Below are 13528 nucleotides of genomic sequence, written 5' to 3' on the forward strand. Positions count from 1 at the left end.
ATAAATTACTCAAAATAAATAATTTGAAAAATTTTGGGAATTTTTAATTAAAAATTATTAAATTAATTAATTTTAATAAATAATGAAAAAATGAAGAATTTAAGTTTTAGATTTGCAATTTCTTTGCAAATTTTTAAGAGCATAAAAGAAATGAGGAAAGACAGAGGTGGAAATTTAAATATCCTACGAAGTAGGTTACCATAAAATATTTAATACAATATTAAATAGCGTATGATTAAGTGAATATATATATATTTATAGTTTTATGTGCAGTTTATTAGATAAAGAGGTTTAAAATTCAGATTATAGATCACGTTCATTCGTCACCTTCCTTGATTTCTTGACCTTGAGCAATGAAATCAGCATCTTCTTATCTAGCCTTAGCAATAGCTTCTTCGTTAGCCTTGTTGAAAGCAGCAATCCAAGCTTGAGATCCCTTCTTGTGGGTCTTGGCAGCCTTTCTGTTGGCCTTGAGGGTAGCTTATCTCTTAGCCTTGGAAGCTTCAGCAGCCTTCTTAGCTTGTTCCTTAACGATCTTAGCAGCGGGGTTTAACTTGAAGAGAGCGTTGTTGTTGGTCAAGGGGTTTTTCTTTCTTTCGTGGGTTTCGGTGGTACCAGCAACCTTAACAACGGATTAGACTTCGTTAGAGTTGATGATTCTAGCGATGTCAGCGTTGGCCAAGAGGGGTCTTTATAATTGGTAACCGCTCTTTTGGACACCAGTAGTAGAGTAAGTACCGAAGATTTCGTTTAACTTCTTGAAAGCAGATTCAGTCCAGATGATGAATCTACCAACGTGACCACCAGGAGCCAATTATAATAAGTTAAGTCTGTTAACGTTGCAAACATCAACACCTATTCAATATTTTAATTAAAATTTTAATTTTTCATTCAAAAAATGAGGACAAATTTATCAAATTTAGTCTAAATTTAATTTATTTGCTAATATTTAAATAAATATTCTTTCAATAGCTCAATTAAATTAAATTTGATTTAACTATTTATAGAACTTGTTGAATTTTAAAACCAAATTTAGACTAAATAAATTATTTATTTATTGCACTAGTGGCAATGTGAATTTTATTTTCTTTTTAAATGTTCAAAGAATTACCAGGAATGTTTCTAAGAGCTCTGGTGAGGGTGGACTTTTCGTTACCGTAGACGACGAGGGGACCTCTTCTGAGTTTGTATCTTCTGTTTCTCAATTTACCTTGACCAGCTCTGAGTGCCTTGGTTTCAGCAACTCTGAGGACATCATCGTAAGCACCGACTCTCTTGAGGAAAGCAACAGCTTGCTTGGTCTTTTCATAAGATTCGACGGAGTCATCGAAAACGTAGGGGAGTTCCTAAACGTTGGAGATTCTGTGACCTCTAGCGAAAACTAAAGGAACCAAAGCAGAGGCAGCGAGGGCAGCAGCGACGGCGTGTCTCTTTTGGTTGACATTGACTCTTCTGTGGACTCTTCTGTAGGTCTTCAAGGGAGCGAACATTCTACCCTTTCTACATTGGTTACCGAAGGCGGCTTGACCGGATCTGTGAGTACCAGAACCACCAACTCTGGGAATACGAGCAACAGCTCTACCAGTACCCCAAGATTCAGCGGAGTGACCCATACCTAATTAAAAATAAATGAATCTTTAAAATAAATTCAAAATGTAAATAATAATATTTTGATTTATAATTATGCTTAGCACGTCTGGTTAAATTTTAAGTGAATATATTTAAATTTGATATTGCTTATGAGTTTATTTTTATTTTTCAAGCACTATATATTCTCTTTAATATGATAATTCAGTAGAAGCGATTCAAATCGTTTAACAAAACCTTAATTTGAATACATTTCTGGGCAATTAATTTCATGCTACAATACTTTAAAGCATCTTTCAAATAGATATTTATTTATTTATTTAGTTTTCACCCTTAGATATTTACATAGCATTTTGCAATTTACTATTAATACTTTGCTTAAAGGGAATAGGACAAATATATGATAATAACCTAAATTTATTTTTTATGAGATTCTCTTTCTTTACCAAATTTATTTGTTATATAAACAAACTATCAGCCCACTTTATTTTGAAATCTAAACCAAATGCCCTGCTTATCACACATTAACTAAAATTGATTAAGTATAGCTATCTTTTCTACTTGCAACCCTTTAGAATTAGTAGTTACTATCAATCATAATTTATTTTTGTCTTGCTGATATTTTATGAAAACTTCTCTATTATACAGATGCGCTACTTAATTTATCTTTTCAACCGACTTGATTTTTGTAATATTATGATGCTAAAAATAATTTCTCAAAGCAATAAACAAATTCACTTATACTCTTAATATTAACATCGAACATGCCAAGATATTTATAAATATTTGATTCCTTTTAAAGGATGAATAATAAATAATTTTATGAATGTCTTACCAGCAGTACCTCTGGTGGAAATCTTGACTCCGGAAGCTTGCTTTCTGTTCTTGTTAAGGTCGGTGAAAACCTTGTGGACAATATCAGTTCTGATGGGAGCAGTGAAGACAGCGGGGAGGGTGAGCTTGGTAGCGGTTTGCTTGTTAGCTTCCTTAGCGTCGTGGACGTGGATTTGAGGTCTAGAAGTCATTTCTTTTATTTTTTTTTTCTAATACTTTTTAATTTATCTTTTACTTTACTTTTATTTGTTTTTCCCTTTGATTAATTTCTCTTAATAGATATTTTGATTTGGCCTTAAAATCAATATGTTTCCCCCTCTTTAAAATTATCTTTTTTCAATTAATTGGCTAAATTTCTTTTCTTCATTATTCTTCTTAAGGTATGCATCTAGATAAAGTGCTAATCATATTATCACTCAGTTTGTTAGTCACTTTAACATTATCTTTATATGCAGTGTACCTACATACATACATATATAAATACATTTGTATATAATAATTTTTGTTCCATTTTTCAATGCTCGTTATAAATAAAGGTAATTAATCAATCAAAACAAAATCTACCTCCAACATAACTAACAAAGCAATTTCAAAGAATTTCATTTATTTATGAATTATTTCATTAATATTAAATAAATATTTATTTTAATTTTATGATATAAAAAATAAAATAAAAATTAAATTCATTTAATATTTCTTATTTTTTAATAAATTGTTTTTATCAAACCATATCATGGAAATTATTTTTATAAGTTTATTTTTTATGATAAATTTGTTTAATATTTTTGATATATTATTAAAATAAATAATAATAGCTCAAAGAATCAAATTAAAATAAATAATTATTATTTATTCTTAAATTAATTTTTTATTAAAATATATAACATATGATATCTAACCCATATCAAAATGTAATTTTAAAAATCCATTTTTAGGAATTATAAATAAATAATCAATTTTACTATTTTTAAAAGCACTCAGATTAAATAATTTTAATTTTTTAACGAAAGAATAAGTTATTTCCATCCAAATAATAGAAATTTTTTTTCATTGATTTATGTAGATATTTTATTGATAAAATCAAATATTACAAAATTAAAAAAAATGTTTAAATTTTCAATAAAAAGATGAATTAGTTTGTTGAAGGATAAAACGAATTATTTTTAGATCTTTAGAAATCTATCTAAATAAATCCTCATAAATTATCACCAAAATTTCAAAAGTTTTTAAAAAATTTTAATATACACCAAAGGTTCTAACTATTCAGTTAATGTTAATTAATGAGGAATTTTTAGTCATTTGGTATAATTTTCTTTACCTTCCACAATATTTTGATAATAATTTTTTATTTAAATTAAAAAATTATTTCTGAAGTAAAAGCTGAATGAATTAATAAGATAGTTAATATTAATTATACCATTTTATGTAAAATTTATAAAATCATTTATAACGCCATTTTATGTTTAGAGAAAATGAGGATAGGGAGGTGTTAATTAATGAAGATTTACTATAATTTTTTTTTTTAATATTGTTTATTATTGATTAATTTATTTTAATATTATTAATTTAATTCTGATTATAATTTATGCAGAAACATGTATAATGAAGTAAATTATCAAAAAAATAAAATAATTTTGCTTATCAGTTGAAATTTATTAGATTTAATTCCAAAAATAGATTTATTATTTTTATTCATTCATAACTTAAATAAGATTTTAATAAAAGTGTAAACAAAAATTAAAATTTTTAAAAAATATCCATATATTTTTTATTAATTGAAAGAAAGAAGTGTGATTTATAGTGATGAAATTGATGTCATCACTCGCTCATAAAAAAATTTTTATTTGCCAAATATTATAAAAATAAGAAAATATCTTATAAATTTTTAAAAGAAATTTCTTTAAAATAACAAAAAACTTTTACAAAATAAAGTTACTTATTATAATTGTAAATTTAACTTATTTTTTCTTCTTTAAGATTTAAAGATATTATTTTACTGATGTCGTAAATCATTACCAACACATTTTTATTTTTTCATCCTTTTACTTAATATTTTTGGCACAAAATATTTGATTTCAAGAATGGGCTGATATTTTGCTAACAATCTACCAGGAATAAACAGAAAATTTTAATTATACTATGATAACACTTTAGGAGCATAGGACTTTGAAGGATATTCAAACTTTAGAGTATTTTTTGATGAAAAATTTCAGTAAAGATCGTATCTCGATTATAACTTTAGTTATGTAATTTACGTCATCGGTGTGTTTCTTAGACAAGGCGATTTATATGACATAAATTAAACGAATAGGTGGGAAATTTGCGTGCTCTTTTATTTATACAATTTAAAAATTTTAAGCAACTTTGTTTAGTTGTAAATAAGAAAGAAAGGTATTGCTACCTTTAATACAGTTTTAAGGTTTTATCTTTAATCTTACTTTAAAAAAAATATCTTATTGAATTTAATTAAAACGAGAAAGAAATTTTGCATAATTAATAATAAATTAATAAAATTAAATAACTAAAAGATTGATTGACTTGTAGAAATTCAAAATTTCTATATAACAGCAAAATAGGAAGATATAAAAGTAGGTTCAATTTAAGAATAAATGTCCAACTAATTTTTACCCAAACTCGATGACAATGAGTATCTCTACTGTTCTCCTGAAGGATTCTAGAGATTAGCTTCTGTTTATGACCCAAAAGATCCTTACAAAAATTACAACTGGACTCTCGATTACACATTAGAACTACCTATTAGAGTTAAGAAATCTGGTCCTGGTAATGCAAATTCCTTATCTTTTAACAACTCCTTACTTAACCACACAATAAACAAGTGTTACCATTACCCATAGGATTTAATTTCATAGATATTTAATATTATCTATGTATTAACATTTTTGTTGTGCAAATTTATAACAATTAAACAGCTCTACTTCTTCTACTTTTTAGCTGAAAATATTTATTAAATAGCTCAAAAGCACAGATAGAAGCCTTTAAGCTCTACTTTTTAAAAAGCACCAATCTAAATTACTCATTTTATTTCAATTAAATATTATAGGAAGTGAACAACCTTTCACCTTAGTTGAAATGTTTGAAAGAATTGTTAAGCAAATCCCTGATTCTCCTGCTTTGAGTGTTAAGAAAAATGGCAAATGGGTTACCCTTACTTACAAGTAGTATTTTGAAGAAAGCAAAGTTTTCGGTAAAGCACTTATCTCTCTTGGTATGACTCCTTACCGTAGTGTTAACATTATTGGTTTCAACTCCCCGGAATGGGTTATCAGCTTCTATGGCTCTATTTTTGGTTACTATCTTCCTGTTGGTGTTTATACTACCAATGGTCCCGAAGCTTGCTAGTACGTAGCAGAAAATTCAGACTGTGAAGTTGTTATTGTTGAAAATCAAACCCACTTAGACAAGTACTTAAAGGTCTTAGACAAGCTCCCTCTTTTGAAATACATAGTTGTCTACAATGATACCATCAAGAATGTACCAGAAAATTGCAGAGTCAAGGTATTTACTTGGGACTAATTTATGTCACATGGAAGATCCTTCAAACCTGAAAACCCAGCTGACATCTTAGAAAATAGAATGATTAAATAGAGACCTGGTAATTGTTGCACCCTCGTCTACACTTCAGGTAAATATTATAAATAAAAAGCACCTTTGTTTTTTTAAAACTTTGAATAATTTCAATAAAGGAACAATTATAAATGAAATGGATATAAAAATAAAGTTTATCTTTCCTTTTTTTATCTATTTCTTTTACTATGTAGAAATTTTTAAATAAATAAACAAATTTTATTTAGTGTAAAGGAAATTTCTGAAAGCAATTAATTAATCAATTCCATCAAAAATAAGCAAGTTATTAGAAAAATTAATTTTAATAATTAATCAATTAATTAATTAATTGCAATTTTATTAAAAATTGTCACAAAGCATTTATTTGAAATTAATAATTTCCATAAAAAATTCACATATTAATTAATTAAAATACTAATATGTATAATAATTATTATTATTCTTAATAAAGGTACTACTGGTATGCCTAAGGGAGTCATGCTTTCTCATGATAACTACACTTGGACCTGTAAAGCTTGTATTGGAAAGTACGGATTAGCTCCTAACTAACAAGAAAGATTGGTCAGCTATCTTCCCCTTTCACACGTTGCTGCTCAAATTATTGATATTGTTGGTAATATTGAAGGTGGTGCTCATATGTTCTTTGCTGATCCTTCTGCCCTTTCAGGCTCTTTAGTTGAAACTTTAAAGGAAGTCCGTCCCACATTCTTTTTCTCTGTACCTAGAGTATGGGAAAAGATCGAAGAAAAGATGAAAGCTCTTGCTGCTTCTAACGGATGGTTAAAGACCAAGATTGGTAATTTGATTAAAAAATAATTTTCTTTAATTGATTTTTCTGATATTAATAATAGCAACATGGGCTAAGGGTATGGGTGTAGAAGGAACTTTTGCTGAAGTCCATAACAAAAAGTTACCATTTGGATTTGGTCTAGCAAAAAAAGTAGTTTATAATAATGTAAAGAAAGCTTTAGGTTTAGACTAATCTCGTTTCTTAATGTACGGAGCTGCTCCTCTTTCACCTGCTATCCGTGAATATTTCCTCTCTCTTAATATGTATCTTATTTCTGGTTATGGTAAAATCATTTTTTAAACAATCAAAATTAATTAAATTATAGCTAATTTATATCAAATGTTTTTTAATATTGTTATTTAAAAATAAAATATTTATTAATTATTTAAATATCAAAAGGTATGTCTGAATGTGCTGGCCCTGAATGCTTGAGTGATCCTTCAAACTATGATAAATTTGAAGGTGACTTTTTCAATTCTACTGGTGCTGGTATTTCAGGTACTGATTTGGTTATTTACTAACCTGACAAGGAAGGTAATGGTGAAATCTGCTACAAAGGACGTAATAGATTCATGGGATACTTTAAAAACGAAGATGCTACTCGTCAAACTATCGATTCTTAAGGATTTTTACACAGTGGAGATGTAGGAAAATTAGATAAATTCGGTAACTTGACTATCACAGGACGTATTAAAGAACTTATTATTACAGCTGGTGGTGAAAATGTTGCTCCAGTTTTGATTGAAAACATTCTTAAAGAAAACCTTAATTTTGTATCAAATGCTGTTGTTATTGGTGATAAGAGAAAGTATTTAGTTGTACTTCTTACTTTTAAGTTTGTTTAAGAAGGTGATAAATTAAGTAACTAATTGTCTCCTGAATCTCTTAGAGAATTCGAAGCTCTTGGATCAACTGCTAAAACTGTTGCAGAGGCCAAGAAGGATCCTAAGATTCTTTAAGCTATTGAGCAAGCTATAAAGAAGACAAACTCTAAGGCTATTTCTAGAGCCTAAAATATTCAAAAATATGCTATCTTAGATAGTGATTTCTCAATTGATGGAGGCGATCTCACCCCTACTCTTAAATTAAAAAGAAATGTAGTCAATTAGAAACACGAAGCACTTATTGAGTCACTTTACGTTGATCCTAAGCTTTGATTAACAAACATATTTATCAATTTATTCGTTTAAAGTTAAATTTTTTAACTCATAAATAAATACTTGTTATTTTCTATGTGATTTTTTATAAATTATCATTATTAAGTAGAAAATATTTGAGCAACAAATTCCTTTAAATTTAATTTTTATAGAATAAGATAGTTTGTTTGTTGACATAAATATTAATTATGATATCAATAGATAAGTGTTAATAGACCTAATATTTGAATATATAGAATAAGGTGATAGCATTACATACATGGCATAGAAATCTTAATATTTAAACAAAAATTTTTAATTATACTTTTATAATTATCATAGAATCATTTCTGTCTTAAAATTATAATAGTTTTTATAATTTAAAATTATTTATTCCAATTTAAACAGTTGATAATAACTTTCATTAATAAAATTATTTATTTATTTTAAGTTATATTTAACAACTAGTGAATTTCATTTTGTAAAATACAATAATATACAAACATATGAATAAATCTTACTTCTTTTACAACGGCAAAAATATTTAAAATAGCTTTTCTTATAGATAATGGAGCTATTTGGATTCTTTTATTTATTTATTTATTTATTTATTTATCTTTTTATGATATGTTAGCAAAAATTAGCTTTTTTACAAGATAAACAGCTTTTAATCAAAAAAAGTGTTATGAGAAAATACTTTAATAAACATCTAAACATATTTGGCTGATTTTTATTTTAAATCATAAATAAGAAGTAACTTACAAAATATAAAATTAAGTATATCTTATATATAACTTTTAGAAAATAAAACTAGAACTAGTTTATGTTTTATAAGTTTTAGAAAATATACAAAATTATTATTAAAGTTTTAAGAAAACCAAATAATTAATTAATAAACATACATTATTTTTTAAAGATAAATATTTTTTTAATAAATTAATATAGTAGCTGGGAGATAATTTATTTTATTTTATTTTCATTCTTCATCAGGTTTTAAAGGCAAGAAAACTACTTTTCTATTTTAGTGTTCTGATATAGCCTAAACAACTTCAAAGTATCTAATTTGCATAGCTGCATCTGTGGCAAGCATATCTGCTGCTTATCTGAGCAGTTTAGCACTTTCAACATCAGATTTAGATGAAATTACTTTGCTTTCAGCTTTCTTTCTACTAACTGGCACCATAGACATTTCTTCAATAAGTTATTTGCTCAAAACCATATCTTTAATAAAAACTTATTCAACAAAAATACCCCTATTATATATAATATTAAAATTTTTAAAAAAATAAATAAATAAATATAAATGTTGAAAATTATTCTTACCAGTCTTTGACATGCTCTTCAACATAATTTTCAATTTAATCATTTACTTATTCACGTTTTTCCAAGAGATCTTGCAAACTATGTTCACCACAAATAGATCTCAAACAAGCATATGTTAATTCTATAAAGTTTATTAAAAATTATTTTAGCAACTAAAAAAGTATTTTCCATAAATTTAAACTAAAAACAATTATTGTTTGAAACTTATTGAAAAAAGTTTTGCATAAAAATCTATTATAAGCTAGTTAGCTACTAAATAATTACACTCAAGAGAGAATTTAATGTCGACAATCTTATATAGAGCTTTTTTAGGCTCAACAATTCTATAAAAAGCTACTGTATCTATATCTACTGTGACATTATCGTTTGTCATAACTGTTTGACGTTTAAGATCTAATACCTTTACATATTAATAAAATTCGTTTCATTTTACTAATTTTAATTTGATATTTAATTCTATGATAGTTAGTTATAAAATTTTCAATATATTTAAGCATTTTACTTTTGTTTTCATATCTACAATATAAACTTTTTCACATTCAGGGTTTACTTCATGAAGGCCAGGCTCTAAAACTTTTTAAAATCCTCCAAACTTCTCTAAAATACCTTTACTAGATGAAGGAACTGTTACAAAAGGTTTAGGGCAGCAGCAGCATGGGAATGGTAACCACATACCTAAGCATCCTTCAATTTTTCCGCAACAAGCTACACATGATTAATAGCATGTAAATTTATCTTAGGCAACAATATCATCTTCGTGATGACTAGAGCCATTTATTCTTTGCATCTCAGGCTATTCCATTTTACTAATGATATTCTATAATTTGTAAATATTTGAATACTTATATTGTATGTTCAATGTATTATTGTATTAATAATTGTTATAATAAATAATTTAATTTTTAAATCAGTTTGTTTTTGCAATCAATTCTTATTTATTTTGATTGATAAATGATCCTCAAATCCTTATTTATTGAAACAAGGCAAGACACAAAAAATCTGAAAAAAAACTTTCTCTAATTTTACTTTCATTCAAATACAATCAATAATATTTTCATTCAGTTTTGCTTTTATGTTATAAAAAGATTAAAATTCGAGCTCTTCACTTCTTTTTAATCAATCCACTCACCTTAAATTTCAGAATCTTATTTACTCAACAAATAATATCATTTTTCATTTATTTTTTCAAAAAATAATTCATTTTTTTTCTTCACAAAAGTTTAAACTGAAAAATTTAATTATTTAAAATGATTTGTAAATTTTTAGATAAATTTTTTAAATACTTTGGGTAATTTATTATTTTTAAATGTTTTAATTTTTATACAATTCTAATTTCTTTATGAATTTAACTCAAAGTTAATCTTCTATTTATGCTACTTTTCAATAATTTGAAAAATTAAAATTTTAAATAATGAAATCTAGAAAGAAGTTAACATAAAAATATTTTAAAGAAAATTATTTTTTCAATCTTTTTTCTTTAAAAAAAGGACAATTTTTAATATTTATTTTGATTTTAATTGCATTGAGTCTAGATGAAAAGGAATAAAAATGAAATATTAGTAAGTTTAATATAAAAAATAAATAATTAAATCAATCTAAAATTAAAATTTATTAATAGACTTATTTTTAAAAAATACTTTAAAGATTGACAAATAAAATTTATGCTTATATAAAATACATTTGTTTAAATTGTAAAAAAATAATTGCTTATTAAGTCTAATTTGATTAGTAAATTATATAATAATAAACTTATTGAGATAGGTAGTTCATAGATAGATATATTTTATGGGTTATGATGTATGATGAGATTAGATTAAAAATTTTATTATTGTAGTACCTGTTATTGTAATTAATATTTTTATATTTATTTTTTAATGTAAAATTTTTTAATAATTGGTAATGAGTGTGAGAATTAGTTAGTAGTTAGTTAGTTAGTTAATTGGTAGTATGAGTTATTATTTGAAATTTAATATATCTAGATAGTTATTTTTGCTTTTTTTAATTTAATTCATATTTTGTCTTTCATTAAATACATCGTTAGAAGTGGTTCAAAAGAATTTGGTAGATTCTTTGCTTAGATTAAGCAAGATTTATGAGCTTAAACTCTCATTTGGATATCAATTTTATGCTCTTATATTCTAAAAATGAACGGGCTAGAGAAAGATATATGACAAACATCTTAGCAAGTGTAGATCAAACCAGTCTAATATAAATCATTATTATCGAATTCAATATTGAACAGTTCTTTCATCCATCCAAATCTCCAAAAATCTCTATTATTTGAATATTAAATTATTTAGATATTTTAAGAAATTTTTTAAAAATTTAAATAATATTAAAAATTAGTTTATTTTAATTTTTTTGATATTTAAACTAAATTTAAAATTAGTTTTTTTAGTTTGTTATTTAGTAGTTTAATCTTTATTCACAATTAATTCATTTTAATTAAATTAACATTTTTAATTTTATAAATGTAATAAAAATTATTTTTATAAGTCAATAAATAAATGATCATTTTAATAAATAAACTTTTTTGCTTTTTATCAAAATATTATTTTTTTATTTAAAATATTTAGATAAATTTAGATGAATAAATAAATATATTACGGGAATTCTGAAGATTTGGTTAAAAAACCTTAATTCCAAAATTAAAGGTTAAGCTTGCCTTGCAAAGTATCTACAAAATTATCAATTATAAAATAGAGGCGTTCTATCCAAAATTCAGGAGCTACTTCAATTAAGCTTAATATTTTTTCTCTTAAAAGAAACCAATCAGAAAGTGACGATCTAAATACAATATTTCTAATCTGGTAATAATGACCAGGAAAAATTGTATATGGAAGATAGCTTAATTGCTCATAAGATGGAAATTCTGCGTCTAAATATATAAGCTGGTTATAGACAAGTTAAGAGATTCTCTTGATCTTAAAATTATTTTAAATAGCAGCATCTTTTTAAATAGATTAAGGCTAAGATAATGAATCAAGAGTTTGCTAATTTTGCTCTTGTATTTGTTTTAAAATCGAATCCCAAGAAATCAGCTCGCGTTTCTATTTTAATAAATTAAAAAATAAATTATCTGAATAAAAAGAAGATACAGTGCTTATTTATAAAAAAAGATACTATTTTAAACAGGAGTTTCTTTTACTTTTTGAAAATCAAAGTATTTACAAAATTTAATAAATTTTCAGAAATTTAGGATATTTATTTGTGATTTAAACTGAAAATAAATTTATTAAAAATTGGTTTACATATTAAAATTTATTTTTTAAAAAAAAATGATAGCATTGAAAATTTAAAAGTAAATTGGATATAAGAATTGGAAATGTTTTGTTTGAATTAAATTAATTAAAACTATTACATTTTTAGAATTAGGAGTTTCCTTATAATTTATGATTTTACTATCTTTGCGTATTTATTTTGAATTAGGGAATAACTCGCTTTATTTGATATTGTTTTTTTAGTAGAATTACTTTAAGGTTATAAGTATTTAATCCCAAATATCATGAGGGTTCAGCACAAGATCTTCATTAAGGGTAAATGCTAGATAAAATGCATCAAATAAAGAATTTTATGTAGGACCCTTCCACAATCCCCTCTCTCTCTTTGTGAAATCTTTTAGAATATTTTCCTTTTTTTAAATCTTTTTGCTAAGGTTTCCTTGAAAATCCACATTGTAGTCCCAAGAATCTATGAAATATTACTACATATATTGCTTGACATCGCTTGAGTCTATTGTATGTTAGTCTTTAGAATTACTTTATGGCGTTAAATAAGAAGGAATTGTAACTTTTTTTATACTTTACTAATCCTTTTCTAAAAAAGGCATATTTGATTTTTTGGAGAATTTAGACTAATTATTTGGTGTTATATTAGAAACAGGAATATTATTTATTTGTATCTTAATATAGTTTTTATAGGCTTGACCAGATATTGGAGTCGAATTTCCAATCTATGCTTCGATTTGTATTTAGTTTTGATCGATTCCTGAGCCCCTCTCTAGAGCTGTACCTACTTCAGTAGACATCTATTGTAAATCAATACTGCAAGGAGAAATTCCATTAGCGTCTCCTTTGTAAGCAATATTTTGTGTTTTTGAATGGATATATAGTTTGGCTGGTCTTGACCTGCTTTTAGGCTTTTTAGCTGAAGCACAAGAGTTACCCATAATTGTGTTTGTTTGTATGTTAGTAGTTATTTTAATTGTTAAGATTTTTGCTAAAATATTTATAAAATGAGACTTGCTAGATTGCTGATAGAAGTGCAATCTTAC

At 25.3% G+C, this 13528-nt stretch overlaps 4 protein-coding genes across 4 annotated transcripts; 1 reads left to right on the plus strand and 3 right to left on the minus strand. All coding sequences in view use genetic code 6, as the record gives it.

Moving 5' to 3' along the window:
• Window positions 1-316: 316 nt before the first annotated feature.
• TTHERM_00333210 (60S ribosomal protein L4) lies at window positions 317-2612 on the minus strand (the record flags this gene model as incomplete). The annotated part of the gene is made up of 3 exons (XM_001017488.3): window positions 317-855; window positions 1112-1615; window positions 2423-2612. 3 exons carry the CDS (start codon window positions 2610-2612, stop codon window positions 317-319), a joined length of 1233 nt encoding a protein of 410 aa, XP_001017488.2.
• Window positions 2613-5030: 2418 nt separating this feature from the next.
• On the plus strand, window positions 5031-7953 carry TTHERM_00333220 (acyl-CoA synthetase (AMP-forming)/AMP-acid ligase II; the record flags this gene model as incomplete). The annotated part of the gene is made up of 5 exons (XM_001017489.3): window positions 5031-5202; window positions 5483-6064; window positions 6458-6802; window positions 6858-7079; window positions 7196-7953. The coding sequence occupies 5 exons, from the start codon at window positions 5031-5033 to the stop codon at window positions 7951-7953; spliced, it is 2079 nt and encodes a 692-aa protein (XP_001017489.2).
• A 955-nt stretch (window positions 7954-8908) lies between these two features.
• TTHERM_00333230 (SPFH domain/band 7 family protein) lies at window positions 8909-10057 on the minus strand (the record flags this gene model as incomplete). Its single annotated transcript, XM_001017490.1, has 4 exons — window positions 8909-9185; window positions 9256-9376; window positions 9520-9655; window positions 9758-10057. The coding sequence occupies 4 exons, from the start codon at window positions 10055-10057 to the stop codon at window positions 8909-8911; spliced, it is 834 nt and encodes a 277-aa protein (XP_001017490.1).
• Window positions 10058-11263: 1206 nt separating this feature from the next.
• Window positions 11264-13423, minus strand: TTHERM_00333240 (hypothetical protein; the record flags this gene model as incomplete). Its single annotated transcript, XM_001017491.3, has 3 exons — window positions 11264-11528; window positions 11863-12305; window positions 12617-13423. The coding sequence occupies 3 exons, from the start codon at window positions 13421-13423 to the stop codon at window positions 11264-11266; spliced, it is 1515 nt and encodes a 504-aa protein (XP_001017491.1).
• Window positions 13424-13528: the final 105 nt, after the last annotated feature.

This window comes from Tetrahymena thermophila (assembly GCF_000189635.1).
Source record: "Tetrahymena thermophila SB210 genomic scaffold scf_8254610, whole genome shotgun sequence".
NCBI classification, from domain to species: domain Eukaryota; phylum Ciliophora; class Oligohymenophorea; order Hymenostomatida; family Tetrahymenidae; genus Tetrahymena; species Tetrahymena thermophila.